The sequence below is a fragment of the Peromyscus californicus genome, unplaced genomic scaffold, assembly GCF_007827085.1.
Source record: "Peromyscus californicus insignis strain IS unplaced genomic scaffold, ASM782708v3 Scaffold_23__1_contigs__length_62951481, whole genome shotgun sequence".
Classification (NCBI taxonomy): Eukaryota; Metazoa; Chordata; class Mammalia; order Rodentia; family Cricetidae; genus Peromyscus; species Peromyscus californicus.
This window is the reverse complement of record NW_026294534.1, coordinates 27,433,110-27,456,431: the sequence shown is the minus strand read 5'-3', so window position 1 is coordinate 27,456,431 and position 23,322 is coordinate 27,433,110. Positions and strand designations below refer to the sequence as shown.

General features: G+C 46.3%; 1 protein-coding gene across 3 annotated transcripts in view; it reads right to left on the bottom strand.

Annotated features, from left to right (window-relative positions):
* Window positions 1-1,939: 1,939 nt before the first annotated feature.
* The window catches only part of Mfhas1 (multifunctional ROCO family signaling regulator 1), an 87,851-nt gene continuing 66,468 nt past the window's right edge, over window positions 1,940-23,322 (bottom strand). Inside the window, exons 2-4 of one of the 3 annotated variants that reach the window (XR_008221427.1) lie at window positions 16,823-16,949; window positions 9,294-9,403; window positions 1,940-4,433 (exon numbers count right to left, since the gene is read on the bottom strand). Coding sequence is in view for 1 of the 3 variants with exons in the window: in XM_052752024.1 (XP_052607984.1) it covers window positions 4,400-4,433; window positions 16,823-16,949 (161 nt within the window). In the remaining 2 variants the exon portion in view is untranslated. The remainder of the gene's footprint in view (window positions 4,434-9,293; window positions 9,404-16,822; window positions 16,950-23,322) is intronic. The other 2 variants (XR_008221426.1, XM_052752024.1) reach the window with 2 other exon arrangements.

Below are 23,322 nucleotides of genomic sequence, written 5' to 3'. Positions count from 1 at the left end.
TGGTCCTTTGTCTCTCCTGAGCAAATACCCCGCCCCTTCTCTCCTGTTCCTTTTCCCTTCTCTCTCTTCCTCTGTCTCCTGTCTTTGTCCCTTATTCCTAGCCCTCTGTCCCTTTGGGGCAAATAAATCTTTGGGCTAAGAACTTGGTCTTGGGGTGTTCTCTGCCAATTCCAGGCTTTTCAGGTCCAGTGCTTAGAAAGATCCTCATTTCACTCAAAACTTGCTTGTTAATAAGAGCAAAAGGTATTTCTTTCCCGAGTTTACAAATAGTTAAATGGGGTTCTATTACCAGGTGATGTTTCTCATGCTGTCTAACCCAGATATGTTCATTTGCCTTCTAACACCCTTTTAAACCCCCACCTCCACCCCACCCCAGCCACATACACACACAGTTCCTTCCCACACAGCACAACAGCAGGTTCCCTCATTGCCTACCACACTGGGTGACATCCCTGGGTCACATAAGCAGTCATGGGGTAAGGTACCCTTGGCACTGGGACTCAGCAGACCTTCTTGTCTCCTTGCATGTGGTAGGTAGGATGGCTTCGGAGTTCTGTGAAGTTGGTACCTACTTCAGAAAGCTCTCACTGAGATAGGGGAAACAGTGCCTGGAGGGACCCGTAACTGTGAGGACTAATGCATTTCTCATTGTCACCCCTGACACCTACTTTGCTGTGTGACCTGCTGAGCAAGCTTCCAAGTGTCTTGATAAAAGCCAGGCGTAAGTTGCTGACATATGTTCAAACTCTGCTCTCGGGAGCAGAAGCAGGCAGGCGGCAGGAGGGATGGGTGTCAGAACTTACCTGGGCTCAGCTGTCAAGGCAAGCCATTCCACCGGAGCAGGCCTCTTGTTTCACCTCAGGTAGTTTCAAATATTTCACTCTGGGGGTATATTTGAGCCAGGGTACCCAAGAACCTCGCCTTCCTTTCCAGAGCTTTTTAGACAAGCTCAGAGCTTTTTTCGGCATTTTGGTCTGAGCAGGTCCTGTTCCTATGTCCCAGGTCCTCTCTCTGTGCAGGGGGGCTTGGGACTTGTCTAAGTTTTCATGCACTTTTCTTTCCATATCTTTTAAAACAAATGAGCAAACAGAGGAACAATGCTTTTGGATAGGCCCTAAGGGACCTGTAATGTCAGCCTTCCAGAGTGTTTCTAGACAGTATTTATAAGCTATGGCAGAGTTCCTGTGATGAGCCTTAAAGAGGGAGGGAGACTGGGGGATGGAAACTTTCTAACCAATCACAAGTCAATGAGCTCCAATTTAGAAGCACGTGGGTTCACTGCAAAGAGTCTGATTTAATGGACAGACGATGCTGGGATGTGTCTGAGTGGCAGAGCACCTACCTGCCTGGTGTGTGCAAGGTTATGGGTTCAGCCCCCAGGCCCCAAAGAAAGAGCCAACACTCCAGAGGCAGAATTTTAAGAGTGACTTGGACCAGGGAGACGACTGAAGGCACTAAGCCTGCCCACCTGAGTTTGATCCCTGGGACCTAGATGGTAGATGGAATAGTGAACCAACTCTCCAAAGTTTGCCTTTCATGTCCACACGTGTGCTGTGGCACGCACATTCCCACACACATTCCCAAATAAATAAAGTAAATGGAATGAGAAAAAGAAATTAAAATAGTGGCTCTTTCATTTTCTTTTTTCCTTTGGGGATTCAAGCCCCAAACACATGAAAACAGCCAGCCCCGCTTTCCATAGCTCAAGCTTGAGCTAAAAATAGAAAACTGTTACTCCTTTAAACTGATAGCATTGAAACCAAAACCAATCCAACCCAGAAATAATCAAACTCTGGAGCTGCCATGGCTTAAACATTTCATTGTATTTTTATTGAGTTTTTTTTTTTTTTTTTAATTTCTGCCCTGTTAGGACAATGAACTGGGAAACCACAATTACAATTCACAGACTGCAGCATGAAAAACACACACTCCATTGGAATCACGTCAAGCCTTTCCTCTTTATTCATTCGAAAGAGTCCAGGACTTATGTCAAATATGAGCACTGTCTTTTTTTTTTTTTTTTTTTCCTTTCCTTGGAAGGGGAAAACATTTATTCTGGCATCACTTTTACAATCCCAGGAAGTGGTTTGGAATACCACCATAGTTGCAGGAATAGAAACCATAACAAACTTGGAGAGCATCTGACAGGCAAGGGGCTCCTTGGGTAGAACGATGCCTCTTGTGCTTAGTGGACGGCCCCTCAGCTGCTGGCCGCTGAGTCTTCCCAGGTGTTGAAACGAGGAAACAGAATTTCCTTACGCAGACACTGAAATTCCTCTTGAGCGGAGTGGCTCTTGTATCTCCAAGCCTCCCCCCCACACTGAGGCAAATTCTCATCCTTTGCTGGAGCTTTTTCAGGCCCATGACCCTCTGAGCATGTCGACCCTGGCCACAACACACGTGACAACCAAGGCTCTCTCCTCTCCGCTGCTTCTCTAGGGTTCAGATGACAATACAAAACATCACTTGTCAAAACGTAGCAGATATTCAGAACATGGGCATCTGTGTTTATGAAAATAGCAACCATTTGCAGGGTGTGCTCCCCAAGGAGCCTTATTTTTATTTAACACGGCCCTCTGGGGAGTAAGCCCAAAGTCATACACAACATTATAAGACTGGTCAAAGTTTCTTGATTGACAGTGTCAGAATTGATGGTGCCAATTAAAAAACAAAACAAAACAAAAAAACCTATGGCCCAAATAATTCAGTGGTCCAAAAAGCAACAAGACGTTAACCCTTCAGTTTATACTTGCACACACATACACACACATGAGAACTGTGACAAAAAAAAAAAGATCAAATTCTGATCCATCCTGTGACTGTGTTCTAAAAGGAAATCTCCAACTGGACTTGTCATAGTTAAGTATTCAAAACACACACAAAAAAAGAAGATTCCCACTCAATTCTGATTTCTAAGAAATCACGGTCGTGGAACAGGCTGGGGGAGGGGGGCGGGCAGGGAAGTCAACGGAACAGATTCTACACAAATTGATGAGTAATTTCTCACGGTGCAGCCGCCTGCTTGCATTTCTCTTAAAGATTCGTGGTGACTGCGTGTGCTGTGGCATTCTAAGAGTCAATACTTTATAAACAAGCCAAAGAGTAGGACCAGCTGACTCACTTTTCTTATGGGGAACAGTTAGTTTTACATGCTTCCTGTCAACACACGGAGGAGGCAGATGTAAACAGAATCCTTTACGTTCTGCAGAGAATGTGTTACTACGACAGCATATGCCGTTTGGCCCCAACTAGGAGGACACTAGAGAGCAATTTGGGGGGCTTGTTTTTAAGTGTTTACCTCCCGGAGATTTCAAAACAAGGGTTTTACTAGATCTTGGCAGCAGATGTCTTCCAAGTGGCTCTGAATGAATCAACAGCCCACGAGGCACGGAGTTCCGTGAAAGCACGCTCCTACCTGCAGGTCCACGGGCAGATGTGGAAGTTCACATGGGGTTCTGCTAAATCATGCACACTGTTCCAGGGGGAAAGGGTGCATAACAGAATCACTGCAAGATTGAGAACTGACCTCAGATTATCTCAGGTTGTTCCAAGACTCAGATTTTTCACGGATTCTTCACCTCATTTGGCCCCGAGGAAGGCCTCCCTCTGCTCCAGCTGTGGCGATGTGTAGGGAGAGAGAACTAACCAATCTACCATCATGTCCGGTGACTGACAGGCAGGGGGTGTAATGAAAAGATGGGAGGGGCTCTGTCTCAATGGGCTGCACGTTCCCGGTGATTATCAGAGTTCTAGGAACCAACACTGAATGCATCCATGGACTATCAGGGAGAGGTTAGCTCTAAGGGACCACGAAAGAACAAAAGGTCTAACACTAAAAGAAGACACCAGTCCCATCTTGGCACAGTTCTCATGCAGAATATTGCACCCAGTGTTAACCAATGCTAGAAGCGTCAAACTGTATAAATTTAAATGTATTTGCATATTATAAAAATAAAGATTAACATATACATATTTTACACTCGTGACGGAACAGCAATGAACATCAGTCGATCCCTCCTTCACATTGAACAGAACTGAAATCTGAGTGTGCTGGACGCTGCCACCTGGACTGGAACTATGGCTTATGTGTACACGGAAAACAAAATCCCTGAGAAGCCATTCGAAATTTTTTTTTTTTTAACTTTTCTTCAAGTAGCTCTCTCCTTGGAGGATCACAGTTTCTGAGGTTCAGGTTGTGAAACGTTTGCTCCAATGTTCGCTCCCATCTTCCCAGCCCCCTCCAACCCCCCTCCAACGGTCCTCTGCAAGCACCTGGTGCATGGTCTCACCCCGGGGCCCCAAAGGCGCTTGGGAGCATGGCGGGCTCACCAGGGGCAAAAGATGTCCCAGTCAGTTCCCATGCTCTGTTGACTCCATGGAAATTCCACAGCCACGAATGTCACTGGTTTCTGTGCTTTTCACCAACGTTCTTCCTAGATGGGACGAGAAGAGAAAGTGACATAGGAGAACAACAGTCTCAATTATGAGGAAAGAGAGGGATGACATTAAGGAATCTGTACAAATTTCCAGGTCTACTTCTATGACCAGGCCAAGCAAGGAGTCCCTTTAGCAGTTAGATTAGGTGATGTTATGCATAGGTCAGACATAAATGGGGACTGACACTCATGGCTATGACCACTTACCTGACCGGATGAGCTTTACAGATGAGCTAGCTTCGTAGTGAGCAAATACAGACTCTAAACACAGCCTCACTTCCTCGGTAAACACACATGGACACATAAATAATACCTGCCTTCCCCTCCCCTCCAAGCGCCGCCCCAGGCTCAGCAGTTTATGCCTCAACCTGAGTGTGGTTGTCTACCACCCCTAAGCATGCTTTTATTTAGAGTGTTACAAGCAAGGGTGTCAGCCCAAATCCAGGGTGTCTGAGCACGGGATGAAAACATTCTCAGCCAACCGAACAGTGGCATTTGATGGGAACGACAGGGCGGGAAGGTCTACGGCTTTCTACAAGGCTATGCAAGGGATTTTCTCAGTGTTCTAATGATAATGGCATACCAGACAAAGAAGGAACGAACGGGGCTATGGTCTGCTTGCCCACTCCATCTCTCTCAATGCTACTTTATTTCACGAGGCTGGTAACTCGATATCCACTTAATATGCCTGTCCACCCCTTAGAAGAATAATCTCAATCATCTTCATATCAGTATCACCCAAACCAGAAGCCTTCTGTGTATTACTCACATACCAGGGGTGCACTTTCCCTTGTAGTACATGCTGCTCAGTTTCTCAATATTTTACCAACCCCACCAGGTCCTGGGGTGAGATGCCCAAGGGTGACGGTATAGCTACGCTTTGTTCAATGCAAGCAAGACTCCTAAGTGTGCTTGATGGGTAAAAGAGATGTTGGCTATTTGGGACCCTGAGGAGTTTCACATTTCTTTGCACTCAGTCATAAGAAAACGTACGCAAACCTAGTAATATAATAAACTCCTGGCAGGGAAGGTTTTGAAACTGTCTCAAATTCCAGTAAGACTATGATACACCTAACTGTAAGAGGATGGCCATGTAGAAACACATGTCTCACTCAGGCAGTGAACGGAGCGGTGTGGCTGCCAGCTCTCGGTTCATGGGGCAGTAACTATTTTTCCCTCAGTGAATAGAATGAACTTCCAGAAATGCAGACAGTTATGTCTGCTGTCTGCTCCCCTGAGCCACATGGAAGTCTGAGAAACCCAAGATCACCTAACCAAGGCTGCTCCAGGGAACATTCCACGTTAGCACATGCAGCATTTCCCACACTGTGATGGTTCATGTTAACTGTCAACTTGGCAGAAACTGGAATCAGCAGAGAGAAGGGCCTGGAGGAGACGATTTTGATTACATTAACTGAGGGGGCAAGACCCGCCCACTGTGGGTGGGACCATTCCCTGGCTGGGATTCTGGTCAGTGTAAGAAGAGAACTGAGCAGCACTCACTGCCTCTCTCTCTCTCTCTCTCTCTCTCTCTCTCTCTCTCTCTCTCTCTCTCTCTCTCTCTCTCTCCTTCCTTCCATCCTTTGTTCTTTCTTTTTGTTTTAGTTTGGATTTTTGAGACAGGGTTTCTCCATGTAGCTATGGCTGTCCTCAAACTTGCTCTATAGACCAGGCTGCCCTCGAACTCAGATTCTCCTGCCTCTGCCTCTGTGGGAGGCCCACTCCCACTTTTTCCCCAGGGTCTTCTTGAGGAGAGAGGGATGAGAAATATTTAGATAGAAAGATAGAGGGGAGAGAAGACAGACAGATAGCTTCGGGAGGGCCTGGATCAACATCCACTGGCCCCTTCTGTCTCTTCTAAAGGGCTTTTTATAGGAATGCCAAGGGGTGGCGCAAAGACCTCCCCCTAGCACAGCCAAGTGCAGACCTTCCAATCACCTAGTAACTACACACATGGTGAAGCCATCCTCTAATGCAGCCCTGCTGGGTAAAGCACGCTTAGATCTCACTAGGAAACCTCTGTGGGCCTCCAAATGCCTCCCAAGTGCCACCCCAGCCTGGCCAAGCTTTCTGTTTCTTGACTGTGGAAGCTACCATCTGCTTTGAGATCTTGCCGCACTCACTTCCCCTCCATGATGAACTGTATCTTGAACCACGAAACACAACAAACCCTTCCTCCCTTATTAAGCGGCTGTGGTGAGGGTATTGTATCACAGCAACGAGAAAAGAAACCAGGACACCACGATCAGACCTTTCATCCATCAAATCCCCAGCCTTCTCTCTCTTACTGCTTTTCCATCTCCATGAGGCACCCCAGCCCTTCAAGGTTCACCCCAGATGACACTTCCTGGACCTTGACCTGATTTTTCCTACCACTATTCTCCGTGCTACTCATAGCCTGTCATCAAATTTCTATTTCAATCTGGTGTGCCTTTGTCTGGCTACTTCTTTGATTCCCACTCTGCGATTCTTATGGGCAGGTTACTTCCCCGACACTTGCCGCAATGCCCACCAGTGTGCAAATACTCAACAAAGCTACACAAAGAATAAGAGAGGAGAAAGGCCACAGACAAAAAGTAGTCAAGGTACTGTGAGCGCCTTCCTATGATAGTATAGTATTAAACAGCATAAAAACAAAGAGGAAGTGTGCCAGACAAAATAATTGATTAAGAGTTAGAAATGTTGGGAATGGCTTCCCTGGAAAGATTCCTAGCTTGGCCAGACAGGCACAAAACTCTACCATCACCCGGGACAGAAATGGAGAAATGGAGCATCCTGGGAGAAGAAGGGAGTGGATTCAGTTCTCTACCATGAAGCCCACAGGCCACTGAAGGGGCTGCCGGAGAGGATGCCAATCAATACATGAGGCGAGCAATTGAGAAGGCTCTGCTGGGGCTTAGATCCAGATTCTTCCCAGGTTAGAGCACCTGCCTCAGCTCCGGACACAAAGAGAAAGAATAGCTCAAAATAGTTAGCTGTCTAGGCTGACAGTGAAGCCCTAGTGTGTATAACTTGTAGCTTTCATTTTTCTGTGTTTTGAGATACGTGTAGAGGGCATCGATCCTGGGGGGACTGATCCTGCTGGAGGAATCTCTTTCCTAGAGACCATCATGAACTTGCCCGCCAGTGCCTCTTCCACACCCGAACTAGCCTGGTCATAACTCAGATCCCACCCACTTCCTTTATTGGCTTTCACACCCTGGCTCACTGTCCTGCCCTAATCCCTCCAGAGCCTGACAACAGACAACTAGCAATGGTCTCTGTATCCACCCAGTCAATCCTACACTTACATGCCGGCCTTGCCTGGGAAATCAAGGCTGTTGCCCATTGTTCCTCCTGCCTCTGTCCCACCAGCAAGCCCAGGCTTCCCTCGTGTGGCTGGCCCCCTTCTCTGCCGTGTTAGCTGTCTGCTGGTCTGCTGGCCTTATTATCCTTCAGAGTGGGAACACACTGCGTTTTAAAATAGACACAGAAATCAGAGCATCGGCACTGTGGAAACAGCATTGAGGACTTGGACGGTGAGGCAAATGGCAAGTCTGTGCACTCGGTAGCTGGGGTTGGGGGGACACCATTGGGTGGGACGCAGTGTTCTCTGCCTTACAGGATTACTAAATGGATCGATGTGTCGGGGACCTTTCCTCTGAGGGATTTTGTCTAGGTGTTATAGGTGTGAGTGGCTACAATATGAAAGACAGCACAACACACCAACACCTCCTTTTTATGAGAACAGGGGTAGGCACTGAGGACACCCTAGAGACAAGTTTTCATTTATTCTCCCTCAGCAATGGCGAAGGGAAGCCAATATTCTCGCTTACCTACCCAGCATACACATCAGTCTTCTATTGGCAGACCCTTTAATTACTAAGTGTCTAGATAAGCCAGTGGGCAGATTTTACCATAGTACCCACGTTGTAGAAACATTCTGTTTATAGTTTTTACTGTCTAGGCCATCCAGTGTACACATATGTTCCCAGTAGAAGCAACAAGCAGGTATATTTATTGAGCACATATTTGCTCTATGTAATTATATTAAATGCTGTGTTTGAAATTACCTCTCTCATGAGACAATCTCATGAAATAAGTACCTTTGCAATCTACATTTTTACAGATGTAACATCACAGTTCTAACAAACAGCAAAGACTCAGTAGCCAGGCTGGGTGTTTCCATGTCAGTAATCCAAGCACTCAGGAGGCATAGGCAGGAAGATAGCAAATTACAGACTAGTTTGGGACTATACAGCAAGACTGTCTAAAAACAGAAAGAAAGAAAGAAAGAAAGAAAGAAGAAGAAAGAAGAAGAAAGAAAAGAAAGAAAGAAAGAAAGAAAGAAAGAAAGAAGGGAGGGAGGGAGGGAGGGAGGGAGGGAAGGAAGGAAGGAAGGAAGGAAGAAAGACAGGGAGGGAGGGAGGGAGAAAGAAAAGAAAGAGAGATGAGAGAGAGAGAAAGAAAGAAGGAGGGAAGTTGGTTCAAGCTAGTACAGTGGAATCCCAGAGCTCAAACAACCTTAAGAAAATAAACATTGTTTTTACAAAGTTACATGAGGTATTAACCAACTTGCCTTCTTTCTGATGTTATAGTCTGTACAATAAGGTAAATAAAAAAAACACACTTTTTTTTTGCAACATGGATTTAAGATTACTGACTCATCATACTATTGTAAGTTAAGTGAAGAATCAAGCATTTTGCTGTTTCTCTATCCCAAGCATGAGTGACTCTACACAAATAAAGTGTAGAGTGTCTCGGGCTTTCTGTCCTATGGGCGCTCTTCACTCCCAACCCACCCTGTCTCCTCTCTAAGTTCTCCAGGTTCTCAGGGTCAGACCCATTCAAGAGACTCTGTGGTTCCCAGAGACTTACCCTTAAAACTTGGTGCTCCTAAAGTCACAGATTGGGTACAGTAAAAATGGTAGCAGATGGAAAGGAGCACCATCCTTTCCACTTAATTGTCCAAGAAAGTATGGAGATACCTAAGCAGAGAGGGGAGAATTCCAGGATCAATGTGGCTGATGGGGGACGGCAGGATTCAAGAAACACAATTCCTCCCAGCCAGGAAAGGTAGCCAGGCAATGGGCTAGTCCCTCCTTGCCAAGGACAAAATAAATAAATCAAACTGACAGAGAACCTCCAGACAGGCAGCCCCTACACTTAGCTGTAAATACCAGAACCCCAACCCCCACTCTGTTTTAAAATTTTGTAGTCAATGAATATGGTCCATTGTAATAACGCCAAATTCAGATCATTCCATTTCTCCTTAAAATATGTTTTCAAATCCATATTAACTAATCCAGGGAGACTTTGAAATTTTTGTCTAATTATTTGGTGAGATAAAAGCCACAGTCTTCCCCCTACTTTTATATATAAAAGGGTATGTCAGTGGGTCTTAAATATCTTTATGTCAAAACAATGTCACTGCAGAATTTCCTGCATGAAACAATAACTGTACTTTTTAGAATACTTAGAATAGCAAGAGAAACTGGTATTGAGTAGGGGTCTTACTGGGATATGAGCGCTCCTGCACACAAGCAATCATCAACGTTTTTCAAAACAACAACAAAAATAAGAGTTTTGAAATGTATATCTCATCTCTGTCTTCTATTGTTAATACATTCTGGAAAGTGTAAATATGATGCTCAACATTTTTGTTAATTCTATTAACACGTCATCTGCCAAAGTCAGAACTAACTTCTTTATTCTCCATGAATTTCCACCTCTTCCCAGGTGATGGAGCACACAGACACAATAGCACCACAAGAGAAAGGTCAACTATTAAGAAATAAAAATTAGGCGGTCCTACATCCTGCATGTTCCAGGATCAGCCCACTAAAGGAACCACACAAAAGAATGTGGGCAGCATGCCAGTATGCTGGGAGGTAAAGTGGTTGTTTGTTTGTTTGTTGGCTAGCCTATTGACTTCTTTCTGATCATCACAAGAGAATCAGTAGCCAAGTTGGGGTTAGCAGTCAGTTTTTAACAGCACACACAGTTTAGTTAGTAGAGGAGGCATTGGTCGGAATTTCTTTGGAAAGAAAAAGAAATAGTTTTCAGGTGCAGGACACCTGAAAATGCAGTGTGGTTGGCCATCTGCCATTTGCCCAGAAAGTTACACACCCACAGATAGAACATTAAGAGTCTCAACCAGAAGAGAGACTGTACAGAACTAGAGATTCACAAACAAAAGTGTAAAAGATTCTGACATGCTGACCAGCTTGACCTTGGGCAGGTAACCACAGTAGTTGTGAGTGTGTGAGTGCAGCAACCCTCTCTTGTTCAGAAGGTAATAATAAGAGGGCAGAGCTGAGATATGCATTTCAAAACTCTCTCTCTCTCTCTCTCTCTCTCTCTCTCTCTCTCTCTCTCTTTCTCTCTCTCTCTCTCTCTCAACCTTGTTTTGCTCTGGTTCTCCCCTACCTCTGACTCTTACAATCATTCTGATCCCTTACAATGGTCCCTAAGCATTGTGGGGAGAAGCGTGATATAGAAGTCCCATTTGTAACAGAGCACTCAGCAGACATTCATTCTCTGCACCTTGACCAGATGTGAGTTTCCGCATTAACTACCATCTACCGCACTGAGATACTTCTCTGATGAGGTCTGAGAGCTATACCAATCTAGCGGTATAGAAATACGAATTTCGAGTGCAGCTTGCTACTATGTCAAGTTAGAAAACAATAGTAGTAGGTTTCCCTTGGGGCCAGTGAGCTCCCCAACCATGGGTTCCTGGCCAGATTTATAGTACCAGGCATGTGTTTCTTCCTGTGGAGCGGGCCTTAAATCTAATTGGGAAAGAGTTGGCTACCCCCTAAACAGTCATGCCGCTACTGCATCCAAGAACCTATTCTGCCATGCTCATTGTTAATTGTAACTCACTATTGGTGGGTAAGACTGTTGATGACTTTTCTCCTACATAGCACCTTTTGGTACTGTGAAAGCTGACCGGCAGGAAGAAGCTTCCTGATTAGTACCAACTTGATCTTTCCACATCCTGTGATCAAAGTATATGGTATTTTCAATAACAGAGTCCTCGCATCAAGTTCAGGTGAGTAACCAAGAGCAGATGGCAACAGCCTGCATTGTTTTGGGGTATCACCAAGACACTTCAACCCACAACTAAAGGGGAGATACCCTTCATCTGGCACTGGGTTTTTCCTTGGGCATCCTATGGCTTCTGGGAAGAACATTATCCCTTGTGTAGGGTAATTCCCTTTAATTCACAATCCTCCACCTCTAGCTGAAGAGCTGCTGACAGCTGATGGCTTCTGAGGGAGAGTCAGTTTTCTTTAAGGGTGTGGTCCTATCAGATGGCCTCCAAACCTATGATTATACGGGCAGCACAAAGTGGATTACTTAAAACAAACAAAAACAAACAAGAGGGCGTGAAGTTGGAGGGGTTGGGGAATGGATCTGGGCATCAAACTAGGGGGAGGAGTGGGGGGTACAAAGGTATATGTCCATATGAAATTATCAAAAGTTAAAAAAGATACTGTTTAAGGTGTAAAAAAAAAAATCAGCCTTGTCTGTTCTCTCTACTGTTCTCACTGAGAGTCCAGTCAGCCTCCTTCCGCCTTTCCATCCTGAGACTCGGCATCCTCAGAGTCAACCAACTGCAGATTGGAAACACTGGTGCATGGAGCCAGTGTGTCTGTGCGGGCCATACTCTTGTCATTATCCTCTAAATGATATGATGTAACAACTAGAGTACTTCTAATAAGTGTCAAAGTAATCTAAAGGTGATTTAAACTATACAGGAGGGTATGCAGAAAGTGCATACACATTTTATGTTATTTTATTTAATTAACGAGCTAATTTTTCCCCCTAAGACCGGGTCTTACTCTGTAGCTCAGGCTGGTCTAGAACTCAACATCCTCCTGAGTATCAGGATTACAGGCAAGCACCACAGACCCAGCTTGTGCCATTTTATACAAGGACTTGAGTATCTTCTGATTCTGGTGTGGAAGAGAGATGGGGCTTTGTTACACTCCCCAAATGGTTATCAACTCCTCACGCCCACGGTGCAGCATGCTTGGATGCTGAACTGTCAAGAGGCTACAACCAGGAAGTTCTGAAGGATGCTCCTCACCTCCCTCCAAGCCACTCTGCCTCTCCTTCATCACCAGGGAAACAGATGCTGCAAGTGACACATGGTACAAGTCACGTCATTCCATCTGGACCGAACTGTGCCAGCCACAAAGGATTTATGAAAACTTACTTCAGACTTAAGAATTTGCTCAGTGCCAACACATCAGCCAGCAGAGCCATTCTGGAAAACAACACTAAAAACATTGGCTGCACAAATGAGGTGCCACATTAGATTAGACACCATCATGGCAATTAGCACTGGATTTCTTCTCAGGGTGATGGAAATAGTTTAAAATAAGACAGTGGCAAGGAGTGGAGAAGGCACACCACTTAAAATACACCAGGAACCATCAACCGCTGTGTAAATTAGACATCGACTGAGCTTTAGGACATAATTCATGCTGAGGAAGTTCTTCTTGTTGTTGTTGTTTACTTGTTTTGTTTTGTTTTCTGAGAACGTCTGCTGTCACTGCATGGTCGTCCCGTGATGTGACCACAATCATGATCCTATGATTGTAAAGGGATCCTTCACAATCACACTCCCAAAGTGCAGAAATAACTCACATTTGAATAGCTTAGCAAAGTGCACAAGACACCTCTAGGTACCTGTTTCCCCCGGAGCAAGAAGGGCGGGAGGGGAGGAAATAGCATTTCATCCATTCCCAAAACCTTCTCAATGGAATGCTGGGAGAGGCCTCAACCACCCACCGCCAAGACAAGTCATAGCTGTAAGTCACATGGAGAATGAGCCCTCAACAAAGACCGACTACGAGCCCTCAATCCAAAAACCTACTATTTATTCCTCACTTTCCACATCTCTTTCATAGGGGAAAAATGTCTGAAAATTTTTGTTGTTTTTTATTTTTAAGTGTGTGTGTGTGTGTGTGTGTGTGTGTGTGTGTGTGTGTGTGTGTGTGTGTATGTCTATGTGTGGGTGTGTGTTGATGTGTGGGTGTGTGGGTATGAGTTCAGGTGTAGAGGCTAGGGGAGTCCCCGGAGCTGGAGTTACAGGCTGTCGCGAGCCGCCCCATACGGGTGCTGGGAATCAATCTTGGATCCTCTCCAAGAGCGGTCGGCACTCTTACTGCAAAGACACTCAGATGCAGAGTCATCTCTCTCTACACACACATTCTCCGCTTTTGTTGTTGTTTTTAAAATTTTATACTTGGGACTTGTTTTAAGTGAGAAACAGAAAAGTTTGGGGTTCATAAGGAAGTACTAAATAACGACCATTGATGCTCTTTTGTTTATAAAGTCTACTGTATCACTATTTCACATATGGCTAAAGGCAGTCCATTAAATGTCAAGTCTCTGATACCTGAGGAGAGAGGAAACCAGGAAATAATGGCTTGGAGAGACCTTTTTCCAAAGCATTCAAAGATGGAGGTCAAGGACACAGAGCAGGGTTTATTCTGGTACCCAGGACTGGTTAGCACCTGGTGTCCCAACATAATAATGAACATCCTTCCTGAGACTCTTCATCCTTTCTTGACATGAACAGTGAACGGAATATCATCCTAGCCAAGAGGGGAGGGGACGGGAGTGGTCGACAACACCACGGCAGGTACCGGGTTCTCCTTTGGAGTTGGCTTTCTAACGGTCCAACAGGGGAAAGCGAAGGACTCCTGGCTGAGAGGCCATCCTTAGAGGGGCAGGGAATCAAGGAGATAAAGTCTAACAAACATACTTTAGAACCAACCCCATGACTTCAGTGTCTCTTCAAAGATGCACACCTAACTACTTTCTCCAGACATTCTGATGCATGTGACTGCTGACGACAGTCCCGTCTTGCCCATCTGCCTACACTTCATAGGCTGCTATAGAGGTACAGATCACTTTGCAGTGAGCTACTTAGGTTAGCTGCCCGGAGCTGCAAGGACTGCGCTCAGTCTTAGTTTGCTGGCTGTGCGGGGGGGGGGGGGGGGGGGGGGGGGGGGGGGGGGGGGGACGGACACCAAGTCTCAGCCTTGGGCCAAGACCACGGGACGCAATGGCTACGCCCTTTGACGGCTATCTGTGGTTTTGGACATGCTGTCAGTCATCATGCTCCAGATCTTCTTCCAGTGGGCCCGGTGTGCCCTGCAAGTTTGCTTTTGTTTCGTGCTCATGGCTATGGGTTGTGGATGCTTCAAGGCACTGGCTTCAGATTGCATCACACAGGCACAGGCTCTTATCCACACAGTCACGAGAGTGGACATTTCTCCTTGTCTCAATAATAATAATAATAATAATAATAATAATAATAATAAAATTGTCTTGCCAAAGACGCAAAGCTTTCATAGTTAGGGAACAGTCCTCCATCTAGAGCTGAGAATTGCATTGCCAAGACACTACTATTTGCTATATCAATAGGGGTTCAGTCCCCAGTGGTGCCTCCCTCCAGCAACGAGAGAGGTCTAAGCCAATGGCCATTCTGATGATGCCCAAATTTAAAGCTGGTTGTTCATTTAGATTCAACAAACTGTTGAGGAGAGGCTGATAACATGTTTTTCCCCCCAGGCTGGTAAATGGGGTCTTTCTGTGGCAGCATACGAAGCTGCCCATGGGACTGGCCTGATAACTCTGGCTCTATGCCACCAGGGTGTCTGTCACAAGCCGATATTTAACTCCTGGGTCTATCTTGTCTATTAAATAGCACAGACCATGTGAAGACAAGAGATTAGTGTCTCTGGTGGCACAGGGACACTTACATCAGTACAAAGTGTACTGTGTCCTGAACCCCGCTGCTTCTCTAACACCCCATTAGCCCCGCCCCGGTGTATCTGAAAGGCAGGGAACAGTAGGCACAGACTCAAAGAAACTGCAAGGTGGGCAAATGCCTGGGTTGTGATATGTTCAGGGCAGGGGAGACGCAAGTTAACAAGGGCTCCTTGTGTGGTTCCACTGTGATACCGGAGAAGCTCCTCAAAATCTCCATTCCTTAGGGTCACCTCAGGAATGGATGATGCTGGCTGCATTCTAGATAAAAAGGTGCTAGAGAGGTCTTTCCCTCAGGTGCTTGCGACTGGTTTCCAGCACAGCTATGTTAGAGAGGCTTTGCCTAATGAGCCGCCCAGTTTGGAGGAAATGGAGGCGTTTGCCTTCTACTTCAGATGTACTGCAGCAACATGGAGACCTGGCTGTGGAGGAAATATACCACAGGACGACAGCCGCCCCTGCCTGGATGACACTCCTACCACAGAGCTCTGGCGTGTGACCAGACAGCAAGTTCCTGGTGAAGAAAGGCTGGTTTTGTCCTCCTCCCTACAGTGACTGGAGGACAGAGGTCACAGTTCTCAATACAGTGACTGGAGGACAGAGGTCACAGTTCTCAAATGCGAACTTTCCAATGCCTTATAAAACCTTGCCCACTGTGTGTGTGTGTGTGTGTGTGTGTGTGTGTGTGTGTGTGTGTGTGTGTGTGTGTATGTGTGTGTGTAGGGAGGGGAGGCACACTATCTGGCCAGCAAACCAGGATGCTGCATGATGGTGGCCACCTGGCTGGTAAGTGACTGGAGCTATCACCAAGACAACGAGCTTCAATCCAGGAAGGTCTGTGGTTGGTTGCTGATTTACCAACTTTTAGTCATTTCATCTCAGTTGAAAAGCAGCCCCTTTGGTTTCTAGTATGACAAAAAACATACAAGTAAAATCTTAGACCCAATAGGGCATGTCTTCTGTAGATACGCAGCATATATTCTGTGTGAATATTTATTTGCAAGCATGCATTTCCAGTCAGTCCATTTGGGGAGAAGGTTGTAGCCAGTCCACAGTCTTTGCTTTTCTGGGACTGATTAGAGAAGGGGAGACCCCGGCAAAATCAGATCATTATAGATTTTCTGCGGGCTTTTCTGATTTAATGGCTCCTTGCTGTTCTTTGAAGTGAAACCCACTTAATTCTGCAATGACAGTTAAGAACTCTCACTTGGGACAAGGATGAGGCTCAGGTGGACCCTAACAGCCTTTCGACAAAGCTCTGAATGAATGCTATTGGGGTGGCTTTTTTTTTTTTTTTTTTTTTTTTGGCTGTACATACCAGAAAACAGACTAAAAACCAATGAACTCTACGTGCATTTTAAATGAGTAAACTGTGTGGTTTATGAATTATACATCTGAGAAGCTTTTAAAAAACTGTTGGCTTCATCAGCAAAGTAAACTATCACACACAAAGGCAGGAAAAAATAAGTTTCTATTTTGCTGCTTGAGATGCGTCTGCCCTCGGGACTTTTCAAAGTTTATGCACACACAGTGGAACTTGGCTTTGGGCTATCACAACTATAAAGCCAGACTCAGCAGCAAGAAGCAGGGCCTGGTGGGACTTGGGAACTCACTTGGAACAGGGGCTGATCACAGTCGGTGTAGGTGGGTAAACCAAGGCCACATTCACTCGCTCGCTGCCATTCTTGGGGCAGATAATCTCTGCCACCCCTTCTGGCCTGGGCTGGCTCAGCAACTCCCCTGCAGAGAAGAGAGAGAAAACCCATCAGGAAACAGGTCCAAAAGAGTGAGGCTTGTTTACACAGAGAAATACAGCATTTTCAAAGTGGAAAGGGAGGCAGAAGGCCGGTCGGTAGTGAGGAAGTAAATGGTCTATAAACATGAAGACAGAGAACCAACATGTAAGCAGCACTGCTGGACTGCAGGGTTTTAGTTCCGGTGGCCTGGATGCTCAGCGCATCACCACAGAGAGGGCTCTTACGTGATGATGGCAGTCGTAAGAAGGTGTGACCTCCAGACAAAGGAAGCACCTGCCACGACCACCTTTCTTTCAGACTGACTCCTGAGATCTTCATGCCAGCCAGGAAGGGCTGCCAACGAGGGGCCTGTAATTGAGATTTGGGCATATGGGGTTTCGGCAGAGCTGGGGGGCTTGCCACAAAGCTCTGTGCAAATGATCTCGGCGTGTGGCAGGTTTAAGGTGTTAACATGGTAAACAGCAGAACCGCAGTCCAGCCTCCTGGAGCAAGAGGAGTTCCTGAGGGCTGAGTCAAAGCACACGGTATTATCACATGTCTAATGGGGCCTAGTAGAAACAGGTGATTAACTTAATGGATTAACTCAATACCTAAACGAAATCGGACACTGGGCACACCTGCACATGACCGCTCTGCCATGAGATCATTAGCTCTTCAGGAGAAGCAGCAACTTCCACTCCTTAGCTTCCTCCTGGCAGGTCCCTCATCTGGGTGCCCGTCTTCCTCCTCCTGTCCTCAGGCCCAGCCCTTCAGGCTTCTCTGCTTAGAGTACTCAGCTGACAGTGCCTGGCTGGCTCCTGATCGTCCTTGTCTTTGCCTGATGGCCCTGCTTAAGCCTAGAAGTAAATAACTCAAACCAAGAGCCCAAAGGGCATGCCAAATAGGGGGAAAGACCCTACTGGCATTCTTCGTCAGTTTTGATGAGCACTTCAAGTTTTGGAGACTCTAAAGTATATGCTGGCATCGAAGACAGCAAGTTTTTCTGTTTCAAATCCTGTAGTTAGACCAGCAAGGTGGCTCAGTGTGCTATGTATTTGCAGCAAAAACCTGATGACCTGAATTCAATCCCCAGAACCCACAGAAAGGTGGAAGAAAAGAACTAACTCCACATATTTGTCCTCTGACACCACAACATGTGCAGCCACACATGTGTGTAACACACCACACACTCAAACACATACATTTAAAATTCTGTTATTTCTAAACACCTCACCTTCAACTGAGCTCACAATGATGGAGCATGTGCCGATGGATGTGATGTGATGTGATGAAGTGATGTACTGTGTACACACATGATGGAATGTACATCATGTAAGTCTTTACTATGTCGCACTGAGGGCTCATCCTCACTTTACCAATGAAGAAGCTGCTGCCTAAATGAGCTAGGGTTTGTTTCTATTGCTGTGATAAACACCATGACCATAAACACGTCGGGAAGAAAAGGGTTAATCACAGCTTACAACTCTCAGGTCCCACTCCATTGCTAAGGGAAGTCAGGGCAGGAACTCAAACAGGGAAGAAACCTGGAGGCAGGACACAGAGACCATGGAGGAGTGTTGCTTATTGGCTTGCTTGGCCTACTTTTTATAGCCCTTAGGACCACCAGGCCAGAGGTAGCCCCGCCCACAGTGAGCTGGGCCCTCCAGATTAATCATCAATCAAGAAAATGCACCACAGGCTTGCTCAAACGCCAATCTGGTGGGGAAATTTTCCCCAGCTGAGGTTCTTGTGAGACCAAAACAGGAAAACTATCCCTTGCCGGTTAAAGGTTCTGTTTGCACTTAAGACATTTAAGGATAAGTTCCCGTTGGCTCTTTGTTTATCTGGCCCATCTACAATTGGATGTGCTTGATCACATGTGTGCAGGAGGTAGGTGAGCAGGAAATACGTCAGGATGCATGCTTGCCCCTGATTGGACCTGATGGGAAATGCAATGAATTATGGGCTTTGACATTTTAAGCCCCTGCAAAATGTGACTCATGGCCATTTTCTGGGAACCCAGAGGTGGACTTGGCCAGAGCCCATCCACCTGGCCAGTATTTAATTACAGCCTGCTTCAAATCTGGCTCAAAATTGTGGAACTGTCTTTTCTCTCAAGAATCTCAGCGTTAACAGTTCTCTCTTCCAGAATGATTATGGCTTGTGTTAAGTTGACATAAAACCAGCCCAGCATACTACTGCTCAGGGAACTTACGTACCTAGCAGCAGGGGTTAATTAGTGGCAGACATGGGGACATGGGCTTAGAAACCCTCTGCTACCAATCTCCAGTACCTCCCCATAAGGCAGGGGCTGCTTCTCCAACTAGGGTGCATCTTTCCTGGAGGAATTGCTTAACATCACTATTTTAAAATGAATATAGGCACTGACATATTTACACCTTCAGAGGCGCATTAATTCCCCAAACGGAACATTCTTCTGTGGTTTTGCACAATAAGAACTGAACCTAATTTTAGTCCATTCGCCCAATTCCTGCAAATTATAAAAGTATTGCACATGTCAATCTAGCGCGATTAGCTGGTCCTGTGGACACCGGCGTGTCCGAACTCTGTGTCTGCCAACACCAGCTAGGAAATGGTCAAAAACATAAAGAGGCCCGCTACAAATGGAAGGAGTGTGTGGTGTCAAAGCAATACGATGGACCCAAGTCAGAGCAAGTCAGAGCTGGCTGACACCTGGAAGCCATCCAGTCTAGCATCAGTGGTGGAGCCAGATGTCTGCGTTTTAACAGAGTGGCTAAGAGCCGTGAGTGCGGGTGATGCAAGCAGCCTACAGTGAGTCACAGTACCACCAGGGCCTCGAGGACTGAGTGCTTTCAGCTGGCCCTGGCCAGCCCTCTCCTGGCTCCTCTTTGGTATTTTTAATTAGAATCCTGAGATCACCCCGGAGCCTGAGCACAGCTTGGGCTTTCTGTGTTCTCCCCTTGGAAATTCTGCCCTGATTGATTGCCATGCCGCACAGGCCCCAGTTCCATCTGCTCTGGACTGCCTGAGTACCCAGATAACGACTGCAGGTGCCAAGCCCCATCCCTTGCACGGGTCCCTGGCACCAGCCACACACAGCTGTTTTATTGTTGAAGACACTGTAGTCTTTGGTGAGCACGAGGCCAGTTTTTTTTTTTTTTTTACAAGACAGAACTGGAAATAAACGGCAAATTTTTAAGTCTTGGCTACCAACGACTATAAAACCAGCAGCTCCACTGCCCTCTTAACAGAGGCAAGTAGACGGTTTAGTTTAGGTCCCTGCCTGGTAGCGCTGTGGGTGCAGATCCCTCAAGGACTACGTGTCACAGGTTTGTCCAGCGTGGTAAGATTCTGAGAAAAGATGGAGACAAGAGGAAACGCTTAGGTTCACCGCCACCACGTCCTTAGAAAATGGTGGGACTCCTTTCCCAGGCTCTGGCTTCTAATCTGTCTTTTCACATGTTTCTGCTTTCATCATCTGCTGTGATGGGGAGGCAACCAGAGACAGCCCTTGCCAGAGGCCGTGTCAAGGTGTTTGAACTTTCTGCCTCCAAAAACATGAACTAAATAAACCCGCTTCTCTATACAGTTAGCCTGCCTCTGGTATTCCGTCATAGTAAAGAAAAGTGGATGGATGCACATGGATGTAAAGCACAGAGGGAGACAGTATATGTGAAAAAAAATTGCTTCATAAAAAAAAAACCAACAAAATGAACAAGTCAATAGATCATAATCTCAAGCATACCCATACCACTAACAATCTAATTGTACAGTGTCAGTATTCTTAGGAGTGAAGAAATATGCACAGTTCTATATTAAAGAGAAATCTGTCTTAGCAGAGATGTGAAGAATGGTCAGAAATGCATGTTATCGAGGAAAACAACGGATCTAAGTGTCCTTAACTTGAACACGAGCTAGAGCTTAAGATGCATGCCATTTGGTGGAGCGGCTACCTGCGGTGTAGAGGACTGCAGAAGATCTGGGTCCCTGCCTCCAGGCATGCCTGTGAGAACAGGAACTCAACACCTGAAGGAACACAGAGGCACCAAGCACTCAGTCCTGCTTCTGGGCAGCAAGGAAGTTCACCGGAGATACCAGTGGACTATGGAGGAAAAGCTTTAAGTCAAAAAACACAGCCAGTGCCATGGGCTGGGAGCTCCTCCGAGGTCCACAGGTGGCCCCCAGGATGGCAGGTCTGGTAGTGAGGTGCTGCAAAGCTTCAAAGCTGAGGTCTGAAGGTGGTCCTTAGGACACCCGATGCACACCAGTGGAACTGTGGACCCTGAGACGTCTCCTCTCTCCCTGCTTCCCGGCCTGAGATGTGAGTTCTTGCTCCGCCGTGTGCACCTGCCATGATGTGCTGTCCCTGCGCAAACTAACAAGCTGCCTGGTCTTGGGTTCAACTCCAAAATTATAAGCCTAAATAAATCTCTCTTTACATCAAAGGTAGCCTATGGCTCTTTTCCATGGTACCCCCTAGGCCAGTGGTTCTCATCCTTCCTAAGGCTGTGATCCTTAAACAGTTCCTCAAGTGAAGTGACCCCCCAACCATAAAATTATTTTCATTGCTACTTCATAACTGTAATTTTGGTACTGTTATGAATTGTAATGTAAATATCTGTGTTTTCTGATGGTCTTCGGTGACTCCTGTGAAAGGGTCATTTGGTCCCAAGGGGGTCATGGCCCACAGGTTGAGAACCACTGCCCGAGGTGGTCAGCCATATCAAGATGAAGTTCAATGTCTCCTTCCCTGTGTAGGCCGTCAGAAACTCATTGAAATGGGCTGTGAATGCAAACTTCACACTTTCTATGGGAAGCTCGTGCCCACAGAAAAAGCTGGTTGTGCTCTGGGTGAAGAGTGGAAGGGTGGGGATCTGGTGGGAATGACAAGCAAGGTTTCCCATAAAGTAGGGTGTCTAGACTCATGGCAGAGTGTGCCTGCTGCTGAGGCAGGGTGTCGCGTCCGCCTCGACCAGCAAGGAAGACGCAACACCAGGCTCTTCTCCAAGCAGTTTATTCAGGAACCTTGAGACAATCTTCTGACCCCGGGGAAAGCCATCTTCTTCTCTCTCTCTCTCGGGGAAAGCCAGCCCACGCCCTTTATAGCCACTGGGCAATCAACCCCGGAGTGCCACGTGGACAATGCCGATAGGGTCAGACATACACAAGCAAGCCAGATTAGGTCCAGGTGCGCGGAAGCAAGCCAGATCCTAGCCTTAGCCAAATAAGGAGCACCTGCCATCGGGAAGGCAGAAGCCGGATGCTGGCGCCATCTTTGCGGCGCGGCCGTACACGGCTCTCTACAGCAGGGGCATTCTTGTTATAGACCAAGGAGAGCTGGAGAGAGGAAGCGCAAGTCTGTTTGGGACGCACTGTGGACGCCAAGCTGAGTGTTCTCAACTTGGTTATCCTAAGAGGAGAGAAGGATGTTTTCCTGGACTGACAGGTACTATTGTCCCTTTGTGGTGGGGGCCCAAAAGAGCTAGCAGAATCCAAAAGCTTTTCAAGCTCTCTAAAAAAGGTGATATTGGCCAACATTGTCAGAAAGACCTTAACCAAAGGGCAGAAGCACAGAGCCAAAGCCCCCGAGAGTCAGCACGCAGCCACTCCACATGTCCTGGAACACTAACACCGACATATCAATCTGTAGAAACAACACACAGAGAAAAATGAGGAGGAAGAGGCTACAGAATACGCTGAACGTTTTCTACAAGAGAATGAAGGAAGCCAAAGAAAATGCCTGGAACAGAGTGCCCCAGAGATGCAGAGTCTCCTCACTGACAACTTCTGCTTCCATGTCTCAGTCAGTCCAGTTAAAAAATAAGAGTTTTTAATAGCTACAAATGATCAGACCTTGTCAGAAAAATAACCTGTGGCATATTTGATAGCTAAAGCAACATACCCAGTAACATTCGTTATCAGAACAGAGAATAGTGTGTGTATGGTGTCTTACCACTATGCTGTAATAAATATTGAACGGAAAACAAACCTCAATTAACCCAAGGAAGAGAAAACAGCAACAACAATGCCCACTGGACCAATGGACATTAAATGAGTGTGTGCTATGTACTCAATGTCATGTGTGTGTGTGTTATTTCAATCCTCACAACCCTAGAAGATAGGGACAGTTATTTTCAATGTGTAGAAAAGGAAACGGGACTGGCAGGATGGCTCAGATGGTAAAGGTGCTTGCCAAGCCTGATGAGCTGAGTTCAAACACTAGAACCTAGAGACTCTGACCTGTACACATACAGAGACACATACAGAGACATAAACATATACATACATAACACACAGACACACATACATACACACACAGGGGTGGGAACAGCCAGCTAGCCAGCCACAAAATAAAAATAAAATACAAGGGGAGGCTTACAGGGTATATAAAGGTT